General features: G+C 45.2%; 2 protein-coding genes across 5 annotated transcripts in view; both read right to left on the minus strand.

The window, feature by feature from the left end:
* Positions 1-17,925, minus strand: part of MAPKAPK3 (MAPK activated protein kinase 3) — a 134,701-nt gene extending 116,776 nt beyond the window's left edge. Inside the window, exon 1 of one of the 2 annotated variants that reach the window (XM_063348090.1) lies at positions 16,705-17,925. The gene's annotated coding sequence lies outside the window, so the exon portion shown is untranslated. The remainder of the gene's footprint in view (positions 1-16,704) is intronic. The other variant, XM_063348089.1, reaches the window with a different exon arrangement.
* HEMK1 (HemK methyltransferase family member 1) overlaps positions 16,836-26,798 on the minus strand; it is a 33,921-nt gene continuing 23,958 nt past the window's right edge. For all 3 annotated transcript variants that reach the window (XM_063348096.1, XM_063348095.1, XM_063348094.1), the window contains exons 6-11: positions 26,361-26,425; positions 22,754-22,803; positions 21,304-21,409; positions 20,216-20,311; positions 18,318-18,431; positions 16,836-17,970 (exon numbers count right to left, since the gene is read on the minus strand). In XM_063348096.1, coding sequence (XP_063204166.1) covers positions 17,934-17,970; positions 18,318-18,431; positions 20,216-20,311; positions 21,304-21,409; positions 22,754-22,803; positions 26,361-26,425 — 468 coding nt within the window. In that variant the 3' untranslated portion in view covers positions 16,836-17,933. The remainder of the gene's footprint in view (positions 17,971-18,317; positions 18,432-20,215; positions 20,312-21,303; positions 21,410-22,753; positions 22,804-26,360; positions 26,426-26,798) is intronic.

The following is a 26,798-nucleotide window of genomic DNA, read 5'->3' on the forward strand; positions in this document are numbered from 1 at the left end:
GATACTTCCAACAGGTATCAATGTGAAGGGCTCAGGCATGGTGAAGGTCTAAGCACGTCAGAAAAGTGGTTAAAATGAGAAGAACTACACCTTCATAGCAACAGGCTAAAGAGAAGCACCTCACACAAACATCACTGTGTTATGCCACAATAATTGCAGCAAAACTTAACTTTCACTAGATGACGTCCTGTTTCTATAAGATATCCTTACCCTGACCCAGTGAAACAAAAGGCAAATCACCTTCATCACCTGCAGGGACTGCTTAGCATTGCTCCTCCTGGTCAACAGCAGCACAGAAGACTCATACGGAAAGGCACAACGCTGAGGCTAGTGTAGTTCCTGATTTGCATAGGCTTTTCTCAGAGCATTACATCATGTTAGTTCACCTCCTCAAGTGGATTTCCTCTCCGGACTCTGGCACTTGTGCCTTGAACACGGACTTCAGCACCACGCAAACACCTAACCTTTGGGCAGCAGACAGCACAGAGTGCAGACTCCCTTGCGTTCAGATGTTAGAAAGAAGTGTCATCATGCATAATCCTAGATAGAGAAGTGGACATTAAAAACTACATCCACCTCAGCAGCTGGACTATACTTCTTGGCTAGGCACTGAGCTCTGTATTACAAAGACTGTAGAAGACCTTGCCTAGCCAGGGAAAAGGAAAGACGGGGGTAATCCCCACTGCCTGCAGCCTTCTTCCTCATTTTATTAATTCCTCTTCTACTCCCATCTGCTCCTTCTTTTGAGCTGTTGCATCCTTACAATGAGACTGCAAGCAATGATTGAACCGAGCATGGGAGGCCCTCCACATCCCAAATGACCAAGATCTGCCTCCTCAGATATTTCTAGGCAAAGTGGTACAAAATACGATGCCGTGGCACTGGTTATAATTGACATATTTCAAGAACAGGCTCACATCACTCGAATGTGAACCAAGTCATGGGGATGGGCCGACTTCTGTCCTGCCATGCTCCGTATCTGCCTTATGGAAGAGTATTTATAAATCCCCCGTAGCTGGCTTGTCTTTCAGAGAAGGCGGCAAGTTCCAGTCCATCCGGTCTTGGAATTCTGCAAAGAAGCAGCGGCACCAGGATCCTAATGCCTTACAGATGATGGCAGAGCTCATTTTAGTTCTTAACCTTTGCCTTCATGGCAGCAAGAAACCATCTCAGCGTGAGTGAACACGCTGCACCCGCACAAAGAACAACCCCAGCTGCCAAGCTAACTGTGGAGACGGAACGGCTGGTAGGAGAACAGGACAGGAGATGGGGGTTTATATCAGAGTTGCACTGATGTTTTAAGTGAGGCACAAGTGGGGAAGGTAACTTCTAGGATAAAGACCTTTCATTATTCAGTGCAGGGATTTTATCCTCATAATGGAAAAATCTTGACAATGATGAATAGGAGCATTCAGATTACAGAGAAAGTGGGGCCGGGGTTTCAATACGTCTTGTGCAACACACTCCAAACTCAACCAGTTTCTTCACTCTGAATTTATGAAGACACTCTTTGGGACTCACATACTCCACCCTTCATTACTTATTGGCAGACAAAAGCTAATGCAACAAGAGTTGAACAGGTTTAAGAACCTCTTTGCAATGACCCTCACCACTGGCACAGGTAAGCGTAAAGACTGAAACTCAGCTTGAGGGAGGTGCTGAGCATGCCATTCTGGCAGGATAAGCAGGACTGCATTTGTGTGGGGAAAAAGGACCCCTGATCAGAAAAAATGCCTTGAAATTTCTTTCAACACAGCTAGCTCTGCTAACTAGCAAATACCATTCAACTTTCTTTTCACCCTGGGCTGCATCAAAAGAAGTATGGCCCAGAGAAGTTGTGGCTGCCCCATCCCTGGAGGTGTTCAAGACCAAGCTGGATGAGGCTTTGTGCAGCCTGGTCTAGTGGGAGGTGTCCCTGCCCATGGCAGGGGGCTTGGAACTAGAAGGTCCCTTCTAACCCGAACCATTCTATCATTCTATGATTCCGTAAGTCTGCTTCGGCTGCTCCATGGATGTCTGCTTTTCCATCCAGCTGAGGGGGGGGTTGACGCCCACTGTTTGCTTTTACAAGTTCTCAAGTCTGTAGGGCAGCCCTTGTGGTTGTGTAAACCAGGCTAAATAGGAATTTGCAGCTAACCCGTACAGGCAGAGACAGGAGACGCGGCAGTGACACAAGGTAAAAAGATACAGCAAACATTTTCCAAATGTTTCCATTATTCTGAGGGCACTGCCATTCTGGAATGTCCATAGCTGAGACAGATTCTCAACACAATTTACAGGAATACACAAACTCTTCAGGTCCCACTCTCCTAAGCTCAAAAACTTTGCAAAAATGAAAGTTTCAAAATTGAGCATGCATTCAGGGCAAAACTCGCAAGTTTACAACTACTCATTTTTCACAATACTTTGAAGTCCTCTTTTACATCCACTGCTCTGGTTTGGAGTAAGCAATAACAAAAAGGGAAACAAAATGAGAGTTAAGTAAGTCCTTTGTTTCTGTTATTGCTATTTTGCTGGAACTAATGTAATAAAAAAAAAGCTCCTCAATGTGCAAAAGTTTCTTATGTTAACTAAGAGAGTTGCAAAGAAAAGGAATTAAAGCAGTACCACACTCACCAAGCAATTTATTTGGTTTCAGTTAAGCTGTGAGGAAAAGAAGAGAAAGAATGGAGTGGCAGAAGAAGAAAGAAAAATAAATGAAAAGAAACACAGAAATTTGTTTTGACTATCCCCTAACACAGACCAACCGCTATGCTAAATTGACAGAAAGTACAAAAGAACCTGTGGAAGATCTCAGAAGGAGACAGAATCACCTTAGTTACGGTTTCCTGAGGCTTTCAACTTCTTAGCGAGCAGCATTTGTTATATTCACCTCTTCCATTTGCCAAGAGAGAAGACTATGAGCGACTCAGCACATAGGTAGGCTTTTTCCAATGCATCTGTGTTGCTCAGGCAAACATCCTAAGACAGGCTGGAACAGATATCCTTGTCATATCTGAACAGGCATTGTTTGGACAACTGAGGACAAAACTTTGTCTACAGAATAGTAAGTCTCTAACTCCATTTTTTCAGATATTGAAGAAAAAGAAAGTAAAAGAAAATCCCATGTTCCTGCAGACTACAGATCTAGGTCTTGCAGAATCCAACCACAGCTTCTCACTTCTGCAAATCAGACAGAAAATCAGACTTATCACAATGGGTTATTTAACATCCCAAATATTCAGAAGAGTGAGGTAATGCTGTAGGAATTATTCCATTAACAACTTAACAATTTTGAGCAACTTTTTGTCTTCATTTATAGAAGGCAAGAGCAGGATTCAATCCTGTCTCTCTTGACCTGTCATGCCAAATGGGGAGAAATGTGCCTCAAAGTCAATAGCAACTGCAGGTCATGCACCCCTGAGGCCCTGGCTTTCATCACACCATTTCTGTGCACCAAAAGAAGAATATAAAAACAAGGTACCAAATCAGCATGTGCACAGGGCAGGTAACTTCTCCATAATTAGGCCAAATGGTCCAAAGACACTGTGCATGGACTACAGGTGTCAAGCTGGGCTGCAGAGGAGGACTAGGCTTGTTATCCTTGCCAACTATTAGATCACATTGGTGTCAGTCCCTCATGATTTCCCCTCTCCCTACCAAAATTCCCTGCTGGCCCTATGATCACTTGAAAATGCAAGGACAGAATGTTTTAATGAGCTGGAGGCAAGAGATGCTGGCCACTTCTGAAAGACCTATGACATCTCAGACCATCAGGTAAGAGCCTCCTCTGGGAAATGCAATTTTTATATTCACTTTATATTGTGAATATAAATGCATTGTCTCCATTGATTAATGGCAGCTTTCCAACACCCTACTTAATTTTACTGCCAAGTCAGGATCATGCTGGGGGATAAATAAGCAAAGTTCATTAGTAAGAGAAAAATGCTGCAAAGAAAATCAAACTCAGCAGAGCTACACCATGGATATTGTTGCAAAAATCAAAGCAGCAGCTGATTGTTTTTCTTCAGAAGGGCAATAATGCTCCTCCAGCTTTCTCCCATGTATCTCTGATGCTCTCCAGATCTGCAGCCAGAAGGAATGGGAAGTAAAATTTCTTTGCCCTGAATGCTCATGTCTGATTAGGAGCTGAAAAGAGATACATGCTCTGCCTGCTCTACTACCCCTTCTTCATTCCTCATGCGTCTGTTCAGCTGCATCTTCTATTTATTGCTTGCTTCTTGCATTCTTTATGCCAATTCCAAAGAACTGTCATTTCCAGGATTACCTTTCTGTGTACCACCATTAAGGGCTGAAGTTCTTGTTTTAGCTGATTTGTTTTTTCCATATCTATTTGCATCTTCCTTTCATTTTCTAGCCTGAAAAGTTCAGCTTGTCCTATAGGAACCTAGAGATTCCCCAGTTCTGACCTGGGATAACACTGCAATTTTCAAAATACTTTTAAGAAGTTACTTCCTTTTCTCTTAATCCAAAAATTTTCTGACACAATTGCAAGCTTGCTACAAACCAGCAGCTGGTTTGCAAAAGGATCCTAGGACCTCCTCTGACTAAGGCAGCTCTGCTAAACTTCGCTAACTTTCCTTCTACAATTTCATGCCTAAAGGCTCTCTTGTGAAGCCTCCAGCAAAACTGAAGGCATTCTCAAAATACGTCCTGAAACATATCCTAATCTTTTATGAAAAAGGAATTAGGGGCACTGAGACAACGCCACTCTACTACAGCCACAATCTGTGATCTGTGCCTGAAAGGAGCAGAAGGGAAGGGGAGAGGGAAGCTTTACCACAGTCCTACTGTGCAAGTTTTGGTTCTAAAAGATGCTGTGAAGAGGCTCTAAACTTAGTTGGTGAAGTCTCTGTTCTTAAACACTAGATACAGCCAAAGCTGGGTATCTGCACAGCTCAGCTCTCCTGAAACTCCCCATCTCCTGCGGCTGACTGGTAACTTGGCTATCGATTCTTAATTACGGCTGTTGACTGCTGCTTCCACTTACTATTGCAACTCGCCCTCCTGTCTAGACTACTGGGTCAGGCTGTCTATAGCACCAACATGCATAAAATAAAGTAAGACTGTGTCAGAGATTTAATTTACTCTCCCTTTGCTACTGCAGGTTCCTCATGCTTCTTTACAAAGCTCCTTTGGTTTCCATTTCTCCCTTTGAGAGACTGCTCCAGAATCTCAGTCCTCTAGTGGTAGAAAATCTAATTTCCAGGCTAAGTTTATTAATAGGAAATTTGTACCAATTTGTCCTTGTGCCAGCATTGATCTTTATTATAAAGACCTTTTCTTCCCCTCTAGTATTTACTTTGCAATGAAGTGTTTACAGAGAGAAATCACATTTCTCTCCCAGTCTTTGTTTTGCTAAGCAAAAGAAACTCATCTCTTTTAGTTTTATATCATCTGCTAAGCTTTCTGTCCCTTACTCATTCTCCTAGCCCTGTTCTGCACCTGCTCCTGCGCGCGTACATTTTTCTGACAGAACCGTACACAGTGTTCTTGGCACACTCTTGCATCTTGGTTGTGAACCTCCCTATTTGTAACAGGACTGTCTCCTTAAAACTATCCTACAACTGTAGCAGCCCTGACACTTCTCCACCATATGTTCCTACCGCTACCAAAGTTCCTCTGCTGCTTCCACCAGCTTCCTCAGCACTCGGCTCATTCCCTCCTCTGCTCCCACCCGCCAGCACCTCGTGCACATCATTCCCACAGCGGCTGAGGACACACACGGCCCGAAGCTGGTGCCAGCACTTAGTCCCGTGACCTCTGCGCCTCCGCAGGGCTCTCCCACACACACTGCAGGTACCGGTTGCGCTGCCCTGCTCCCCAACGTTAATCAAGCAAACTCCCACAGAAGACTCCCTGATCCTACACCTCCTGGGCCTCCTTCCCTTGTTGGTAGACTCTTCCGAACAGCACTGACTCTCTGGCTTTCAACCCTGGATCTTCTGTGGCTCAGTCAGAAGTGACAGAAGGACAAAGCCTCCCTTAGGCCCTCAAATCTAAGACCTCTGTCCTATTCGGAGGAACACAGTCCTTCCCTAGACTCTACGAGCCCCAAAACGCAGCCAATCTCTTCGGAACAGCCAGACACATCCACTGAACTTTCCCTGCTGCCATGAACAACAGGAATATCCCCCCATCCATACACCAGTTCTCCAGTTCCCTGCGCATGAGCAAAAATCATTACACTGGTGTTTCCCTGTAGCTTCTGTCTTACACGTAGCTACGATGTCTCAGAGCTTACAGCCTTGTGCCTGGCCTTTCAAAGATCCCCTTTCAGTATAAACCCAGACAGGGCAAAAATGGCATACAAAAATACCATTTAAGAGCAAGAAAAGGCATTTTCATACTTGCATAAACAATCAATTTGGACGTAGTTAAACCCAGATCTTAGCCTAGGGAATAAAGAATTCTTCCGTCTTCCAACCCTCAATCTAATTCTGTGAATTGAAGCAAGCGGGGACATCTGTTGTCTTGTGGAAATAAAATTCAGAGGAGCACACCCATGGGAACTTGTCCAGTGCTATTTCAGTGGCACAGTTCCAGAAACTGCCCTCATACCCTGTCTTCACTCATGCACTGCTCCCAGATACTTGCAGTAATAATGGCCTTAAGGTCGCACAGCATAAACAAGTTCATAAAATATGCTTGTTCTACAGAAACTCAAAAACTGTCACTCATCTTCTTAGCGCTGCATTTGCAGCAAAGCTGTCAGCATCTTTATTTCTGACTTCTGGAGAGCTCAGCCCTCCCTGTTAGGTAAGGGTTTCATTCACTAATACTATTAAGGAAAAGAAAGTCTTTAAATCAGTGGAGTGGGGTGAACACGGCAGCTATGTTTTCCCAGAAGCAGACCAGTTTCAGCCGCACACTGCTGACACATACTTCTCTGCTGGGATACATCTTACCACTATTGATGCCTGGATTGAGTACCAACTCCAATGAAAATATCCTACTTATAAACCCTGCTGCAGTCCTTCTCCTCCACTGAGGACGCTATTCCCTAATTCAACAAACAAACAAACAATTCTTTCTACAGTATCAGCTTGTTTTCTTTTAATTATACAGTGTAATAGGTGAATGGATTTAATTTAAGACCAATAAGCTCTTCACCTGTGCTGAGAGCCACATTGGAATTTGGTTCCCCTAACTGTGGCTTCCCACCAGTGTCTGCAGTGATGGCTGCTGAAAGGTAACCACAGAAACACCTTCCTCCGCAAGAGCAGCAAAAGCCCACCCACTAGCCAGCAAACCTCAATGCAAAGCACGTCAGGAAAGGAAACTTTGGCTTGATTAATTCTGTGGCCTCCCAGTCACGCATGCTATCTTCCCTGCTCAGGCCATCCTGTGTTTTTTTGGAACACAGTTGTGTTGCTTGTTTGGGCAGCACCTTGGAAAAGAGAAACAGGCATGACAACATTTGCCATCTCCTCCGTGCAGAGGGAGGTCTCCATGGAAGAGGCTCAACAGTGAGAGCACACTGTCCTTCCCCCCTGCGCAGGGCAGGAAAGACAGCAGCTGGTTGAACAGCATGCTCCTGCCTCGGGGTAAGGAGAATTATTTTGCACCTGATGTGATGTGTTACAAGCAGTACAAAAGCAGCACGGGAGCCAGAGAAGGGCAGCTTGTGCAATGAAGGAGTTTTTAGGACTTTCACTATGGAGACTTGGGTTTAAGCCCTAGTGGGAAACGTCTCTACTCACAGTGCCAAGGAGCGTAACAAAGACTGCCTTTGCTGGGACAGAAATACAGCTAGTAGAAAAGCACCATCAAAACATCTTCTTGGGAATAACTTCTTTTAAGAACAGATATATTTTTTTAATTTGTTTTTGAAATAGCATTGATTTTGACAAAAGTTCCTGCCAAAGCTACTTGGAACAGCTTTGTCTCTGGCAGTTCAGAAGCGCTATTCCAGAAGTTCCAAATTGTACATATTTTATCTTAGCGCTTTTTATCCCACATGCATCGTTATTACCTTGCCCTAACATGACAGAAGTAATTAAATACTTTATTACTTTTTAGATCATTAAGATGAATCGTTACTTACTACAGAACAAAATGTTACCTGCTTTTCAAGATAAAGGCGTTCCTGAGTGTGTAATGGCACTGCCAGACTTTCATTACATTGCAAACAAGGGACTTCTAGAGAATAAGATAAGATGTTTCAGTCATATTAAGCAGCAGCTGTTCTTATCAATTAAAAAAAAAAAAAGAGATAACTACTGTGTTTTCTTATATAATATACATACTGTGACCTACTAGTAGTTACTACTTAGCAAATCAGCAGTAAGCACGAGCAGCACAAGAACTTAAAATGGATATAAGTCAAAACAAAAATTCAGAAATCCCAGTGCAAAACATTTCTAAAACTCGAAATCTGGGACACCGTGTCCTCACAGAAAATTTTAAAAATACATTATTTAATTCTGATTTAAGAGGGGGAAAAAAACCCAAACAAACAAGCTTTACAGTATTGGAACTTCCCAGGAAAGGGTAATTCTGAGTTAGGCTAATGCACGTTAATTCTGAGAAGCCTGAGCAGGATTTTTCGCTAGGGACAAAGTCCAAGAGGATTGGGACGGAGGGAATTCTGCAGGGATCCACGGCACAAACAGTGAGGTTACGGGAGGTCTGGCACAGCTGGCTGTGAGAGCGCTCCAGGGCTGAGCAGAGCTTTGGTGGAGGAGTAAGGCACTGCCAGAGGAGAAGCGCAAGGAAAAAGGGGCTGCCTTCACTCTTCTGCCCACTGCCTGCAGAAAAGCAGCAGGTCAGACCTCGAGAGGGAGAAGTCTCATGCTCCTGTGCGGGATGTACACCACTACCCATAAACGAACACTCGAGGCTCTACTGGCAATTCCCCACACCTTCTACAGGGGGGCTCAGGGAAATACGTGCCAGCAGCAGCGGCAAGGGGTGTCTCCCTTTCTTGCTTTCCCAGGCTCTGCCTGAGCAGAGGAGGACACTAGCAAGCACCAACTGCTGTGAAGACTCTTTCAAGCAGTTATTTTTTGATCAGGACACCAGCAACAGGCTACAGGGCATCCATTCAGATGCATTCATCTTTTAATTTTTGTGCCCATGACCTTTCATGCTTACGACCTACCCTGGCCTTAATCCCGGCCCTATTTAGTAACTAAGTTACTTAATTAGTACATTAAATACTTAGTTTATTTAATACTTTACTATTTCAATTAAGTTATCCAGCTTTCACAAGTTACAAAGGCCACCTCTCCAAAGACAGAATTTTCACTCTCAAAGTATTTATGTCCCTTTTCTTTCCCACATAGGCAATGATGGGTGGAAAAGCCAAAATAAATGAATAACTAACTACCTCCATACTCTTGGCTTTATTGCTGGTCAACAGGGCACACAATCAAGCCCTGAAGCATAACAGATGATATATTTGCTGGGTTTATGGAACTTACCGTGGAGTTTATTGCACAATTCAGGATCTGCATCACGTGTGTGTGTGTACGCGTGCACGTTGCTGAGGTGGAAAAAGTTGTGATGCTGAACAAAGGGCTACTGTCTGCTGACACAAACGAGACAAAAAACTCACTGACCTGGAAGTTAAAGTACAAAATCCACTTTCATCCTGAGTGCCCCCTGCCCATACACATTAAATGAAGAAGCCTTGTTTGAGCAAAGGACGATCTTAATCTACTCAAGCAAAGAGAGCACATGCCGGCACCATGACTCCCACCCCAGCAAGCCCCATCAGCAGCAAAGTCACACGAAGAACAATACAAGGCTAAACTGCCTTTTACATTAGAATTTTTCTGTCACAAGCTTACTCCAAATTATCTAACAAAGAAATTTATCCGTGCAAGCCAACAATATTGGCAGGGGGAAAGTTACACAACAAGATACTGGCAGGGGAATGGAGTACTGAAAGCTTAGAAAGAGATGGAGCAACCTGTGAGAAAAGCTTCTATCACTACAGCAATACAAACACACCATGAACTGCAAAGGCTCGGAGAAGGATTCCAGAGAAGCAGCGAGCTCAAAGCCAAAAGGGCTGGCGAGAAGGTCACTCCCAGATAAACGGCAGAGCAATAGGGATAAGGAGAAAAGATTTGTCAGCTATCAGCCTCCAGTCCCTGGAAAAGCTTAAATCAATGACTGGCTGCTTGTTTCACAGAAATACCACATATTGCCAAGCGAGCCAACTTCAACCCAACAGGAGTGAGTGGGATGACTCCACTGAGGTCAACGGAGTTGTAACTGCTTACTCTGGATGTAGAGCTGGAACATCAAAGCACTATGCAAACCTAAGTAATTAATCATAAGCCACATGCCAGGCCAGGAATTTTGTAATAATTCATGCCTTTTTCGTCAACTCAAGCAACTGTGTTCACATTCTAGACAGTCTTGGATGAGTATTTCAGGTAAACAGCAAGGATTCTGATGGCAGAAGCCACTCTTTTCCCAGCATTGCTGGGTACTGCAGCTCTTGCAGCAGCTCGGGTCGCCAAGTAAGGAGTGCAGTGCAGTAGGCTCTCTGCTATCAAGTTGATGGGCATGCCCTGCTGCTCCCATGCTATAGCATTGATGTAAAACACAGGAGACAAGCTAGTCATCAAGAACGGAAGGGGCAGATGGGGAGCTAAAACTACAGAGAGCAGCTAGCATAGAGTGGAAGTCAAAATCTCCCATGTAAGAATTGCTGAAGACATCCCACTAGAAGCAGAGTTCTGCCTCCCATACACTCGGGCAAGTGGCATCTTTGTGACACCCTTCGAACAGTGCTCTGCCTTCCACAGAACAAGGCTCCTCAGAGTGCCGTGCTTGGTCCACTGTTGCTGCCCATCCCCTGTGGTCCACCAGAAAGCCACCCACACTGGAGAGGGGGCTCCATTCACTCTCTGAAGCAGATATTAGGCAGAGATGCTCAGACTTTGCCTCCTATGTACAACTTGCACCTTATGGAGACTCATCCCCACACTTCTACTTACCGTTTCAGTAAGGGGCAAAGCAGGAATCTGGCAGCACAGGCCATCCCCTCTAAAACCTCCGCTTCATTTTAACACACCCTTTTTCTCAAGAATCTTTTTTTCCCTAGATGAACTTCATGTAATGGTTTCTTCATCGCTTCCTCCCCTCCTCCATCACACCTATCATTTGCATACATCCAGGTCCTGTGCCAGCAATGCAAACTGTGAAAATTACCCTCATTCCATAATTCGAGACTGAGGCTCTCCAAACCGACCATTTATCCGGTCACACTCTCACATCTTCTCTTCATGCAAACAGGAAGGAATAACAATAGCTGCTTCCTACTTTCAAGGCAGTGTCATCTTCCCCAGTAACAGCTGGGATGGCTACGCTATTTAAAGAACCAGTGAAGGGAGAAACAAGTACAGGTAGAGCTAGGTTGCAAGAACTGTCATTAAGGCCATTTGAGCTCTTTCTGTGACTCTGCTCTTTCTTTCCTGTGCTTCAGTTTTCTTACCACACTGGTTGGCCCTAGATATTTAGATGGCAAACTCTTTTTTGCCGTGCTGCAAATTCCAGCCTGGGAGCTGAGGACGCCTGCAATGTCTCCTGATGCTCCCTGCAATGGGCAGGATGATCTCAGAACATCCCGGCTGTCACAAAACACAGCATAAAGCCTGAGACTCCTTATGCAGCCCTTTGAAGCAAGCTGAACCCAGAGTAAATATTTAATGGGGATAAGGCCCTTTCCTCCCCAGGCTCATTCACCTGCAGTTATTCTAAGGCTTTCTGTCCTGTGGTAACCTTGCTCATGTAGCCATGGTTATCACCGTAACACTGGCAGGGGAGCTGCAACTGAAATGACACCTTGATGCCCGCTTTGCCCAAAATGCTCCAATAAGCAGGCAAGATGCAGAAGAGTGACCATTCAGGTTTGCTGGTGAAGGGAGAGGATGAAGCAGATCTTTAGAGCTAGAAGTTGCCGCTTTACAAAAAGTTCTGACATCAACCACATAAAGGAGACAAACCATAGAGACCACAACATGTGGCAGCACTTCTCTCCATCTGTCTGCAATAGCAACATATTCGATGCTCATGAACCGTAAAAGCACCACTTGCTTTTGTGAGCAGGATGCACCTTCTCAGCACTCTGCAGCAGGCTGGTTTGTCTGTGCATCACGTTCTCATCACGCTCAGAGATGCGCTTGCTGCAGAAGAACTACTGCTGGTACTTTGGCTCACTCCCACATCCTTTGGTTTTGCACTGGCAGCACTGGAAATCAGCAAAGCAAATCTGATCTCATGCTGCAGCATGGTGTGCCCTGCCATCAAGAAGCAGATGAGATGGATTTCATAAAAGTTGGCTCATTCTTTGCTCTTTCTGGATGTAACTGAAGAAGAGGCTTCCACAGGACTGTCACAGGCCTCTCTGAGGTAAACGAGTACCCCACATCCTCTACACAAGGTACTCTCACAATAGTCTGTAAGACAGCAAAGGGTTATTATTCCAACATAACAGTAGGGAACAGAGTAAGCAATAACATGCCCAAGGTCAGGCCTGCCGTTTGCCACGCAGCAGGGATCTGAATCCAGATTTGGTGAATCCCAGTACAGGACAGAACCACTGGCAACTTCCCAGCAAATGCAGCGTTAAAATTCCCAAAGGGAGCAAAGTGGAATGACAGCTTATTTGCCTCTGACCTGGCAACAGCAGATGGGGAAGAGAGTGCAAGTCGCACCTGCTTTTGGGCACAGCTGGAATTACTCAGGCCTTGCTCGTGGGCAGGAACTGCTGCAAACAGATTCCCCCTTCTTTGTCATCCCTACCCACTCTGTCCCACAGTGAAATCCACAGGCATACGGACTTTTCCTCAGGCATGAAAGATACATATCTAAAGCGGTTTGCTCAAGAGCATATCCCTTGAAAAACAGCTGATTTTGCAAACACTCCAGTGCATCTACACACACCATATTCCCAAAAGGCCTGATCTCAGGATCCAGCACAGACGGAAAACCATCGTGGTATTCAGTTCAGCACAGCACACACAGGTTAGCATGATCACACTTCTTACTACTAGCATGTTCCTTGGTCTGCTCTATTCCTTCTACCTAGGGGGTAACATAATCTTTACATACCCTCTCTGGAGGGGATCAAAAACCCCAAGCAACACAAGCAGGCAATTCGAGACCAGAGCCCAGGGGCAGGGAGAACATGTAGGTCAGTATCCGACAAGACACCACCTCCTGCTTGCAGGCACATTTACAAGAGAGTTCCTCAGGGCAAATCTTGGGAACAGCTCAAATGCAGCCTCTGAACCCGGGCATGTCAGCCTAAGCCTGTCTGGCACAACCAGAGAGGTGACTGCAAGGCAGGAGAAAGCTGGGTACAGGTCTGATTCTGCAACTAAGGCAGATTTTAGAACATCCTTAAGGCTACAGTGACTTCTGCTAGCTGCCCCAAATGCAACAGCTGAATGCAGAGAATACTTTGGCCATGACCACAGGACTGCAGGGTGGCAGCATGTTAATACCCTCCTGCGTTCACCAGGGACTGGATGGACCATGCTGAGATTTGCAAGCAGCTGCCAGGCAAAAGAAATAGAGAAGGATTGTGATGGGATCCTCCGAAGGAAGGAACATCTGAAACTTCCAACACTTAATGCAAAGCACATCAAAACATCTATGGAAGAGGAAACAGGCTGGAAACTGGATAAAGTCTCTCTTGGTATCTCATCATCTTCTTGACTGTGAGAGAAGCCTTCTCTCACCGAGTGTTTGTATCTCTGGATGAAACTCAAAGTAGAAATAGTAGTTTATTAAAACTTAAATACAGCTTTTGAAAACTTGCCCAGACAAACAAAATGTTAATGCAAGTTTTGGCTTGGTCTTCACTGCTTAGGAAATGACTCCTCCTCTGTAATAAGATGAGCTGTAGCAGCTCTGTTATTCCAGTTACCATAGGCCCAAGTATCACTTGCAACACGTCTGAAGCACACTACCCTTCAGCACACCTGGGCCCTCTTTACATCTCTCAAGCAGGGGGGGAAGGATGTGCAAGCAGCCTACAGAAACAACAGTGTTGGTCTTCTCTCCTCAGAAATGAGGACTGTGAGGAAACACAGGAACAGACTACCACATGGAAGCTGCTCTAAAGGAGAGAGTCAGCTCTTCTCCACATCAGGACAGGAGAAGTACTACGCGGCTTTTATGGCAGCAAGGAAGGCTAGGTACGAAGGACAACTTTCTAGCAGGAAGAACACCACCACCCCAGAACAGATTGCATGCAAAAATCCTTATCAGCACTGGAGGCCTTTCAGATCAGGTTGGGCAAACATTTGTCAGGAATGATGTAAGCCAAGCTGATTCTTACTTGGACAGGGAAATTAAGCTAGGTGACTGTCAAACTCTCTTCCAACCCATTTTGATCTATGGCCCTGCATCAAGGAACTGAGTGCTGGCCAGTAATCCACACACGTTCAGTCACCTAGGTCCCCAGAGGTCTCCTGCGTCACCCTAGTAGTCACCCTGTGTCACGCAGTTCCTCACCTGGAAAGAAGTCTCATCCCTACAAGAGCATAGGCTCAGCTGAGAGCACTGTGAGGGTAAGTACATTCCTTAGACCCTCTAAGTCCTTTCCCCCCATGTTTTGGGTGGAAGACTGAAAACACAGGTGGTACTTACACTTCAGGGTGCTTACAATGAAATTACACCAGAACAAGTATACTCTGTCCTCTATCATACTAGATTGTCCAAAACCATGGATTAATGCAAGCTTCAGGTCTCTCATTAACAGTATAAGGCACAACACCAGCCTTGTACCACAGCCACGAGGTCCCCTCCCAGCTTCCCCACAACAAAGCTCTGTTTTACTGGCACAGGAACAGAGGCTAAAGCCCCACTTTGCAGCCACATCTACACTGAAACCCTCTGTTGCCCCGAGTTCTCTCGCCATGCTCCCCACGCAGCGGGAAGCCTGCCGCAGGACTGTTCTCCAGCACGGCCACAGCTAAGCTGGGACCACAGCACCATCTGCAGGGCTCTGCCAAAGACCAGGCTTTTACTGACTCCTCCTCGGGAAAGGCGAGCACAATCCCAAGAGATACTTCACACCTGGTAACTCTCCAAAGCACAGGCACAAGCACACACGCACCCAACCACACTCTTAAGAGCCCTGGAGGAAAACACACCCTGAAGTGATGCTTGCTCTCTGAAAGCATCACTCCAGGAAACAGATCACCGTTTTGGTACAGTTCCAGAGACCCAGTAAGTCCCAGAAAATTAAATGTATGTGGGATACTGGATTACATAAAATGCCGACTGTCAGCCTTCTGTGGCTTCAGGGAGCAGCTATGCATCTGCAGAGAGCTCACAAGCACTGTAAAATACTGGCGACAGCAGAGCCTCCCACTCACGGGCAACAAAGACAACACAGACACGGTCCAGTGCTTCAGTAAGGGTGCTGGGAGCGCCTGTGGTTCCTTAAAACCACCATCTCCCAAAAGCTTTGCAGTGCTTCAGTACCAAAATGAGCCTGGGCCAACATGCGTAAAGCGCTGAAGAACACATTGTACTGCACCAGCACACTCCCTCAGATGCAACTCTGAACAAATAAATCCAGCCTCTTGGGAGGAAGAACAATTTTTCTCCATTCTTGTCTTTATGAGAAAGTCAGCAGCACCACGTGATTTTCCAAGACACATAACCACTATGCAGTGCAAACCCACAGAAATGCAAGCATTTTTATTATTGCTTTAGTTATAAATATAGGAATTTAACACTTGTCCTACTGGATTAGACCAAGAGTATGTCTCCCAGAGAAAGTGTCCTGCTCAGAGCTCTGACATGTGATTGATTGATGCTTCCGAGAAAAGGCACGCCGCTTTCTGCAGCCCAGCCACCAGTGCTCTCAGAGGGACATCTAACTCTAGTCTGCTGCAGGGAGTCAGCACGATGCTGTTTAACACTCTCATAAACCAGTAAACTATCCACTACTTTTTAAGTACCCTGCAGAAGTAAGCTGTGTGTGTTGCTCTGTTTCATACGTAAACACTGCCAACACCCAGATGAAATCTGTGAACTGTTTAAAAATTAAAGAAATAAGTCTGACAAACTGAACTTTTAAAAAAGACCCTAAACTACAATTTAAAAAAAAAAAGAACACCACCACCTGTTTGACTGCAATTTGTACTCGCAGGTCTAGCAGGCAAAACTGCCAGAAATCAGCTGTGCTAGAACTTTATTTCCAAATCTAGGAAAAAGCGCACGTTACCGGGACGTTTTTAGTTCTCTCCTTCCCTAGATTTCCTCTACCGTGTCTAACCAGGGCAGGTACTGCAGCCCAGAGAAAGCTCAGACTGTCAAGTGGGGAGGATTAATGCAGGGCTGAGTGGTACAACAGAGTGAAAGGCCAGTCTGCGAACAGAGCTGTAAAAGCTCAGACGATGCGGAGAGGATCCAACTGGAGACCTGAGCACTGGTATATCAGAGAGAGCTCAAGTATCTCTGGAAAAGCAGGGCCAATGTTCAAGAATTAAAAAGGGAATGAAAGAGCAGGGAGTGTGAGTGTGGGAGAGGCAGAGGGGAAAGGGACTAGATATATTAGTGCTCATGGAAAGCCCTCTGAGCGTGCTGCAGCCTTCGAAACAGATGCAGTTTGCTGATGCAGCTCCTACCTATTGGTTCTGGCTGTGCACTCCCAGTTCAGCCTGGACAGAGAGCCTGACAGCATCTGCCACTGTCTGGACACTTCCACCCCTACTGAGTGCTCACCTCCACTGGCCCAGCAGCTGCTTCCATTCAGGCCGGTAGACCAGATCCTTTGGTTTGCTCTTTCCTTCCTTCCTTCCCTGGCTAGCTATGGTCAGGAAAGGAACTTGCAATACCAGAAACAGCAGCAACAATAAGCAGCAGCTTGAATTTAATCCTTCCATTATTTACAATGTCATGATGTTGACCGTCCATTTCAGGGACTTCTCTCAGCGTTGTTTCAGGCAGCCCTACTCTGAGTCATCCAGCCCAAAGAAACAGATCTCAGCTACTCCCACAGCTGTCAAGGGACTGGGTCCTACTCCACACTTAGCCTGTTGTCAAATTTTGTACAAATCATTTGACCTCCTGTTTTTCAACTTCTCCATCTGCAAAACTGGAGTAGTGATTCTGGCCTTTTTTGTAAAGTCTTGCATTTAAATGCCTTACATGGATGTTCAGCATTTCTATTACTATCAGAAGCAACATGCAGGTGCCAGATGTTTATTCAGGTCTGCTAGCATGTTTGAAAATGTAATTCAACAGCAATTCTTGTAAGGACACTTATCTGACACACTATCTTTATTACAATGTTTTGGTTGTTCCTGGCAGTATCCACCAAGTGTCAGGTGCCGTAGATTCAAATGGTGTAACAAGTGCACTGATCCCTCAACGACATGCCACTCAGCAGGACTGGGAAACGAAGGCTGCTTTGCTGTTGGAGATCTATTCCACAGCATCAGGATTCTGGAAAGGAACTGAATTTGAAATGCACAGGTTAATCTTGTCCCATTATACTAGCAAATCCGTGTGCTCAGCCAGAGTTTGGACCGATCATAAAATCTGGTCACATTCTATATAAATTCACCTCAAGGCCAAAAAAAAAAAGTGAAATCCTTCCTAGGTAAAATGGGCGATCTGACATGTTGAGACGTATTTTTCATGAAATATCTGGAGCTGTGAACCTTCCATATTGAGTTCTGAGATTAATGAGTCACTTCAGCAGAGCAAACTAAGAAGTGGCATGCAGCTCTCAGGGGACGGTGACACACTTCTGCATGCCCTGCTGAGCTTCTGCATCCCTGGATGAAGTCTGTGTCAGAAAATGAGGGGGTCTGCCACTGCATGGAGAGTTCAATGCACTGGGGAATAAAGTGAAGATTCCTTTTGCCACGCAGGGTTTTCAACAATCCGTTCAGCAGGGCTCATCAGCAAAAAGCATACTGCAAGAAGAGTTATTTCTGGTACAGTTGTCATCTGCTTTGGTTTTGGATGTGCAGAAACCTAGGCCTGTGGGAAACAGAATGCCCAGAGCTTTAAGCCTTGCCAGGGAGAACATGCCTTTACTTCCATCCTATAAAAGCAGCAGTTTTCCAATGGTGATAATCTTACCAGAGGTAGTCACCCCAGAAATGCTTACCTACATCAGAATTCTGACTCAGAAACACTTGCCAGGCTATCTCAGGCTGTGAGAAGGTTGAGATACTTGAAGGAAGCCCCTGTTTTTTTTAAGATTGGCTTCAGCTGTGGACTTTCTCTGTCTGAGTTCATTCAATACACCAGGGTGCAGGGACATGATCTACAAAGGACACAGACCTATACCTGAAGCAAAAATCTGAAGGTAAAAAAAGACTTACTTGCCACAGAAGTCTTTGTGAATAGCCCGAAGGATGAGTAGTAAATTGGGGTGTGCCTGTAGCCAGTTCTCCACCATATTTGGGTGTCTGGGATCAACTTCCAGAAACACACTCCTGAAAGGACACATTTGGGAACAGAAAGTGGGGAGATGCACATATTTAGGTTGCTAAACTGAAAAAAATTAAGGTCTGTCTTTCTGGTTGACTACTATCAGTGAAGGAAACGAGAAGGTCAGCAAACACACTGCAATCCAATAATCCTAAAACCGATCACAGCTGTCCATTTAAGATGCAGATCCCAACTCCTTCAGGGGAAGAAAATGTTGATCTTGGGGGGAATTCTCATGGTACTCCTCTATGTGAGCAGTTCAACCTTTGTATTGAGATGTAAGGATCCCATTTGAATCCCATGCAGAGATATTGCCAGCTTTGTCTTTCTGAGGGCCCCACAGATTTAAAGCCAGAATGAAGTTTTATGATGCAAACGCATGAACACTGAGCATTGGACTGGCAGCATGAAGTTCCTCTTTGTATAAGCAGGGTGACATTAGTTCCAGGAGCGAGAGCCATAAAGCCCAAGTTAGTACACACATTTTCACACAGTAAATGTCTCCATAAATCACTTACGAAAGCACCACCAGCACTCAGACCTACATAGAGGACTGTACAAAGGAGAGTGCAGCAGGGATAAGGGAACTAATCAGACAAGCTCAGTTAGTGCACCAGGACTAGGCCAGGACACTGCAGGGCTATTTCCATCTCTGCTGCTGCCGGGCTTTATGACACTGGCCCATTTCTGAGTTTCCACTCCCATGATGAGACAGAACCACCCTAGCTTACAGGCACGGGGAGACGATGGAACTGGTTACAGCCTGTGACAGTGCAGCAAGATACAAGTTTAACAGGCAAAGAACAGAGGCCAAGTCCCAATCATACGCTCTCCTGAGAATTCCTAAAACGTCCCACACTGAATGCTCCCTATAAATTCACCAAACTAACTACCAGCTGGGTGGGGATCGCATTCCTGACCTTAAAAAAAACTTCCATTCCTCAATGGGGGCTCCACCTTATAAAACCAGCAAAAAGGGAAAGAAAAAAAAAATAATCCTAACAATCAACCCCGTGGGACCAATCTCTGTTGCTGGGAAGTTCTGAGGAGCATCTTCTGCTCTTGTGGTCATGCAAAGCATGAGGAATGAATTCTGCATGCAGTACGCCTCTCAATATTCCTGTTTCTCTACTCAAAACAGCAGATTTTCAGTGACCTCTCTTATGCTGGTAAAATGTCAGGAACTTTCAACAAGATACATGAATGCCCTGGCACAACAGACTTTTGGGTGGGTATCAGCATATTGATCTGTAAGCACAAAATGGATCCCACACGACAGAGAATAGGAACAATCAGTCTTGAGTGTTAACCACGGAGAAATTTAACATTTAAGAAACTATCCCTGACTGATCTTCATTCTCCTGGGATATTCAGCATCATACCCTGGCACAATAATTAAAAGGTGGGAGGAAAGTAGAGATCTACATCCATTCTCACAGAGTTCTATATTCCTTCTCCTTCAATTGTTATTCTGTTTAGAAAGCTTCCTTTTTTTTTTTTTCCACTATCTCTTTCATGTTCTTTTTGTTCCTGCTTTGACCTTTAAAGATTCTCACTTCACTAGTGACTATGAAACACCACCCCTGGTCAAGGAAGGCTCATATCCCCTTATTAACCAATTTCAAGCTAGTTTTCCTTATACACATGACACTTTTCAAACTGCTATTATTAGATGGGGCAGGAGGCGACATTTTTGCAACTGTTTTCCCTCTGTACCTTCCTGTATGAAAAGTAAACAGAAGTTACAGAAGTGAGTCGACATGAAATTCAAACAGACAACAGTGCTTACCCAGAATCCTTCAGAAGAGAAGGAGCCAGAGCCAGAATTGTTTTGATGACTTTCATCCCATCCTCTCCCCCATCCAGTGCATCAAGGTCCTCATAGCTGGAGTGTGGGAATAAGAAGACATTAACAGCAATTCACGTGGCATGAGCCATGCCCTTGAGGATGCACTGCCCCACACTCCATGGAGAAAGGTGCACCCAACACCCCTGAGCTCAAGTACTCCTACAGCAGGTGACAGCACCCGCAGCTGTTATGTAAAATGCAGGGAATAAGAAGGCAGCTACCACTAGGCTGAGAAATGACATGTTGAGCACAAGCAGAAAACATCCCCTGAACTCTTCCTGAAAATCATGAGACAACTGCAGCTGGGATCACACAGTTCCAGCAGGTGGATCTGTTCTCTCTGTGCCAACTGGACAAGAAGTGGGTAGGTTTCAAGCAAGGGATCGCTTGCTTTACTTCAACCATGCCAATAGCCAGCTTGCACTGCCTTCTAAACAAGCAGAGCTAATTAGCATGTAGAAAGGTCAACTTCCAGAATCTGCTCTGGTGCACATCTTGCACAGGGGTGGTGCAGGACTTTGTCCTGACATGCATGACAATCCATTCTGAGAAAGAACCAGCACACACAAAGTAGCTCCACATCCCAAAAGGGCTTATTCGTGTTTGTGTGGGTGGGTTTGCGTAAGACAAGTATTGGGATGAGAACAGGTCGCAGCATTTCCACACAAGTTTTTTTTCCATCACAAGAAGCTGCTCAGATTACTTTTACTTCCTTTCATAAACTTACGCAAATTAAGGAAAAAAATAAGGTCTAACAGTAAAAATGTTCTGAAACAGTTTTGGATTGGAATATAGTTAATTTCAAAGTGTGTGTTTTTTCCATTTTTATAAATATTTAATATACTTTGATATTGTTTCAGACCTGTAAGCAGTTATCAAAGTAACAAAGTATTATTATATACCATATAAACACACCTATACTACCTACAGGTATACTACATTGGCATGTTTTGTGTGCAATTGTTTATAGTATAAGGAAGCAGACAGAAAACCTTGCTTCAAGGAGAAAAATCTATTTGTCTGATTACCGGAGGATTTCTGCGTCCAAGGAAGCCATGTCTTCATGGAAGACATATGGGGGGTTACTGACTATGAAGTCTATGGGTCCCCAGAGCAGCAGCTGCTTGGCAAAACCTAGAAAAGAAGAATCACAACCAGCTCTCAACCACAGCAATCCTCCCTATAAGCTCAGTGTCAAAATCCTACCCAGGAAACTGCTTCTCCACATGTGCCCATGTGTGTTTGGCTCTGCTTTTCTCTAAATTTGATCCCATTTCTTTTTGGGATAGCCTGGCCTCCTCACTCTCCCACCTTGCATGCAAGAGTGATACAAAGCTAAACATAGGCAAAGTATCATTTTTTCATACCAACAGCCCCGCTTAGCAGAACATGCTACAAAGCAAAGGACCTTGAATGCTCTAGAGCTCTGCGCCAATCTGTATCTAAAGCAACAACCAGAACTTAAGAGCCCACAGAGATCTGAGAGCCCAGACTAGCTGTCAGGATGCAGATCCTTCCTCTCACCAAAGCTGCAGAAGGACCTCTAATGAGCAAAGGAGCCAGGCCCCCCCAGCAGTATCAATCATCCAATGGTTTGCTCTCCTGCGGACAAGGTTTCGCTCGCTACACTCATGCTACTGTCTGGACTGACACATACCAGCCCTGAATCAGACATCACATAACCATGTGAGCGTGGTGCCATCCTCAGGCCAGCCCCTTGGCACAGGGCTTACCCATGCAAGTGCAATGCCAACACAGCTCCATGGTTTTTGGACTGAAGCTGTTTGGAGCATGGGCAGCGCAAACTCAGATTTGCAGACAGAAGACTCTGCAGACATACCCCTAAGAGGTCAGTGTCAAAAACAATAGTGTCAGAAAGATGCACTAACGAATCTACAGTGCTGGAGCTCCTGGCTACAGATCAGCTGAGCACATACGTACCTAACTGGATAAGCCTCACCAAATGACAGTTTTAACTGGTTTCAGCCAGGGAAGACAACAGGTATCCTTCCCTCATTCAGCTCATCTAATTTCAGGTGAATAAGACTTGACATTTAATCTAAACTAAATATCTGGGCTTCCTCTAACATCAACAGAGAGAGAGGCATATACATGTTTATCTAAAGCATCCACGGCAGCATGGAATGAATTACCCTGTGTATATATTTGCCTCTCCCCAGTAATGCTAGAGAGAACTTGGACTAACAGCTCAGACACAACCTTTAGACACCTAAAAGCAGGATCAATTCACCTTCTGATGTAGTCAGGGACTCCTCCCAGCTGATCATCTGGCCTGGAAATCTCTGACAGGAAAAGCTTCACTGGCTTACTTCTTGCTGACCTTTTTCTCGATTAACTTCAACACCCCTCTGACCCACACATCTCAAAGGGGTCCCTTGGCTGTGTCTCACACCTGCCTCCCCCATCACAGTAAAAAGGGAGAAAGACAAAGGGGATTATAACAGTGAAAAGAGTTACCGTATGAAACATCATGGTGGAGGACATGGATCCTCTCCTGGAGTTGCAGCCTGTAAAATACCAGAAGCAAAAACAGAAAGAAGAAAGATTAGGAGGCATGTTTGTGTGGATTCATGAGCAGCACACTGTATAAGCAGATCATTAAATGTCACATCTCCTATCTGATATATGTATATCCTACCCCACTGACTGCAGCTGGATTCCTCTCAAGCCACAAGGGAAGTTTAGGATCTGCTCTTTGCCTGAGAAACAAAATTCAAAGCAAAGAGCACACTGTGCACCCATTGTGATTCCAGGGTGTGGCTCCTGTGCACTCCAAACCTATATGTATCACTCCTTGCCATATATACAGCACTATTCCCCTACCCTCTTGCGTATTAGCTACACCTCCAAGGCCTCCCCCAGGTAAGCTCACTACCCCTGAAAAACGAACAAACAAACAAACTAAAACCAAAACCCCAAAACAAAAAAAAAACCAAACCAAAACACAAAAAAACCCCAACAAAATCACCTGCTTCAAATATTTAAACTTGTTATTTTAAGTGGACACATCATGCTCACACATTTGACACATTCTTTCTCCAGCCTCCTTGATACTCTAGATCTTAACAGTGTTCTGGCATCTGAGTGTATTTTCGAGGCATCTTTGGATCCCATCTCACATGCCAATGTTAAGGTGACGAGATGTTACTGCACACTACCAGAAGGCCAGCACATGCAGGGCAGCAAAACCCCTGTGCCAGACACAGAGTGAGGAATAGGAACTCCTTTAGGAACAGCTCACACACAAACTGTGCAGTATAATGTATTTAAAATACACACTAGGATCTCTCAGATGCTGGCTTCTAACTCATGATATCTCTGATATCTGCCTCTGATATCTCTGTGCACGTTAATTAGGAAACACATGTTATGGTCAGTGTCTTTCATCTGCACGCAGATGTCCCCAGGGTGCTCACACCAGCAGAACCCCTGAAGGCACTAGAAGACACAAACATCTCTCCTTTACCTGTGACAAGCGAGCGAGTATGCATGTTGCCTTGCTATTTTTAAGAAACAGGTCTATAAACACGTCAGTATTTCTCAGGGAGAAATCTTGACCAAGGTTCTGATCCGGCTCACTGCGCTAATCCAAGGTAGAACAGCCTGGAGACTGCCAGACTGCCACCGCATGGCGCTCCAGTCTGTCACAACCTGGCACGATCCATCCCTTGCTCCTATTCCCATACAGAATAGGCTCCCTGCCAGGGGAAAACAGTTGAGACAGCGATCCCCTAAAACCTTAGGAATCCTGAGCAAAGTTCCCTTGATGTTCCTGGAACAGAAAAGAGAGACCAGTCTGAAAGTAACCTTGGTGCTTGGTGACAGCCTGATAATGTAGGAGAGGTCACAGAAACAGAGAGCATGAGATAGCAAGGAAGGAACAGAACCTCTAACCCCTCAGCTACATGGTCCACCCACCAAAGTACCTCTCTCTTCTCACCAGGTTTGCCTCTGGCTTTTGTGAAGACATTTCAGCAACGTTGGAGGAAGCACTTTGCGAAGTCATGAAGACAAGGCTGGTCAAGATTTGCTGGTGGAGAAAGACTCCACATGTCCCACAGGAGATGCCTTTCCCTGACCAGCAACAGCACATTGTGGCAGAGAGTCTGCACTGACCCCTAGCTCCTGTCCTCAATGAAGTCAATGTCTAGAGAAAACAAAACTGCCCAGCTCTTCCCAGCATGTTTCCTCCTCCCACGAGACCCACCACAGTGACAGAGTTTTTCTCCCAGCTCTTCAGGGTAACACCTCAGGGCTACCCAACAGGGTTCATAGAGCTGGGACAAAGGCCTTATACCCAAGTCCTACTTGCCTTTGCTGAGGGCCTATGGTACTGCCCTGTCAGCACACACAGACATGAAGAAAGGGAGGGATTCCTGCATCTGTCTGCAATGTGCCCAGATTGGCCATCCAGCACTGAAACTGATTTAGTGAGAGCAAGACTCACCTAAGTATCTAGAGAACACAGCTGTGATAAGGGAGCTGTGAAGAGAAGGCAGGAACCAAGCTGGCTTCAGTCAAGCAATAACACGGCTTACCCTACTGGCTTCTCTCCCAAGAGCTAGAGGGCATTGTGCCATGGACAAGATCACAAGGACACAATGAAAATATCCACGGAGAAACATGAGGTTCTCTGGCACTGCATTTACACTCCCTCAGCCACTCTTTTGCCAACAAGCAATGTTAATAACGACTATTTTTTCCAGATGCCAGAGCAAAAACTACCAAGGAGGCAAAGATCTGGCCTGCTTTTATTATATCCATGAAAAATTGCAACAGAACTTGGTTTGACACTGACACATCAGAAGGAAATCTCTGCTCCCCACTCCCTGTAACTAGACTAGGAGGCAAAGGGTAACAGTGAGGTGACAAATCCGGAAAGGGCTTGTTCCTATACATCACTTCAGACTCACTGAAGTTGGGGCTGGGGCTGAGTTGCAAGAAGTGAAGAGATACAGCTCAGTGCAGACAGAAACAGAAGCTGCCTGTCTCTGTAGCCCCAGTGCTGGCAGCAGTTTGGGGGAAAAAAGGGTATGTGGGCCCTGTGGACAGAAATCAGTTAATGAGCACCCAGCACCACTTAAGACTCACAACTGCACTAGACTACACAAGAGATAGCAACAGGAATCCTTTCAAAGACTGCTCTAGTTAACGCCTAGGGCCCAGCAGTTTCTGAGGATATGAATACACACTAGAACTCTGTACCTTTTACAATGTCTACAGAGACTGGGATCCTGGACTCAAAACCATACTGATATTCTAGTTCTGGTGCTTGCTATGTTAGTGATGGTCCAGAGTAACCTGGGTTAGGAAGAACCAGTTAAGGAAGTGGTACCACTAGAGGACAAGGTCAACCCAATACAGAGCTGTTCTAACTTCAGGCACGAGACGCTTGACTCCTTGCAGGGGGTTGGACTAGATGGCCTTTAAAGGTTCCCTTTCAACCCAAACCATTCTATAATTCAGCAGCTCTGAACATCCAGCCACAGCGCAGGTGTGCAAACAGCACAGGACCCAGCAGCACCACTCTCACCAAAGCCAAGACTGCAAGGAGGATGCTGATGGATACCACACCAGCACATCGGAGTGAAGGTGCTTTTTGAGTGTGCAAGCTTATATCTAGAGCAGCAGTGACAGAAACAAGCACAGCAATAATGATACAAGAAGCCAGAGAGAGAAAGGTTCTGGCTGTACTTGTCCTTCACCTAAGTGACATATACATTCTTACAACCTGCTGCCTTGAGTTTCCCAAGTTCACAGAAAGGGGTAAAAGCAGTTACCATGAAACACTTTCAAAACCCTTGAAAGACAGACACCATTTAAGTACTATTGTTTTATTTAGGCTACTGTCCTCACAAAGTGCATTCACAAGTCAAAGGAAAAAAATATTCTGCTAAATATAAGCATTTTTTTCTGAATTCTTACATGCTTTAGGAGCTCAACCTAGGGAAGTATTCCCCGGTTTCCAGTGGCAATAAATATGAACCATATGCCCAAATAGTGAGGACTCTTGGTCTTTCTTGAGCAAAAATTTACAAAAAATGGGTAATATGTGGGCTTGTACCTATGTGCGTTCTCCCTGGTGAGATCCACAGCAGCCTTCTCTTTATCCGTGGCTATCACCCGGCTCTGTGACAGAAAAAACAACAAGTATTACAACATCAAGGTTCCTGAGCAGACATGCTCTGCCAAAAGGGACACACAAGAAAAGAACTGACAATTGACTCTTCACTCTCAGCTCCTAAAAGGAATAGCTCATGAAGAATGCAGGTCAGGGCACTGATGGGATCGTAAGTCACTTCTAGTAACACCGCTAACGTGACAGTAACACCACTAACGTGACACTGCCAGCTGCCTACCAAAATAAATAGGCTTCTGACAGAACTAACTCAGCTGACAACAATGGATTCACACAAACTCACATCACCTGATACGTTCATAGCTCCTGGTAGTGCCAGACTCAACACTGGCTAGTCTGGGGTAGACACAGGTTAAAGGAAGA

This window comes from Chroicocephalus ridibundus, chromosome 10, assembly GCF_963924245.1.
Source record: "Chroicocephalus ridibundus chromosome 10, bChrRid1.1, whole genome shotgun sequence".
In the NCBI taxonomy this organism is placed as follows: domain Eukaryota; kingdom Metazoa; phylum Chordata; class Aves; order Charadriiformes; family Laridae; genus Chroicocephalus; species Chroicocephalus ridibundus.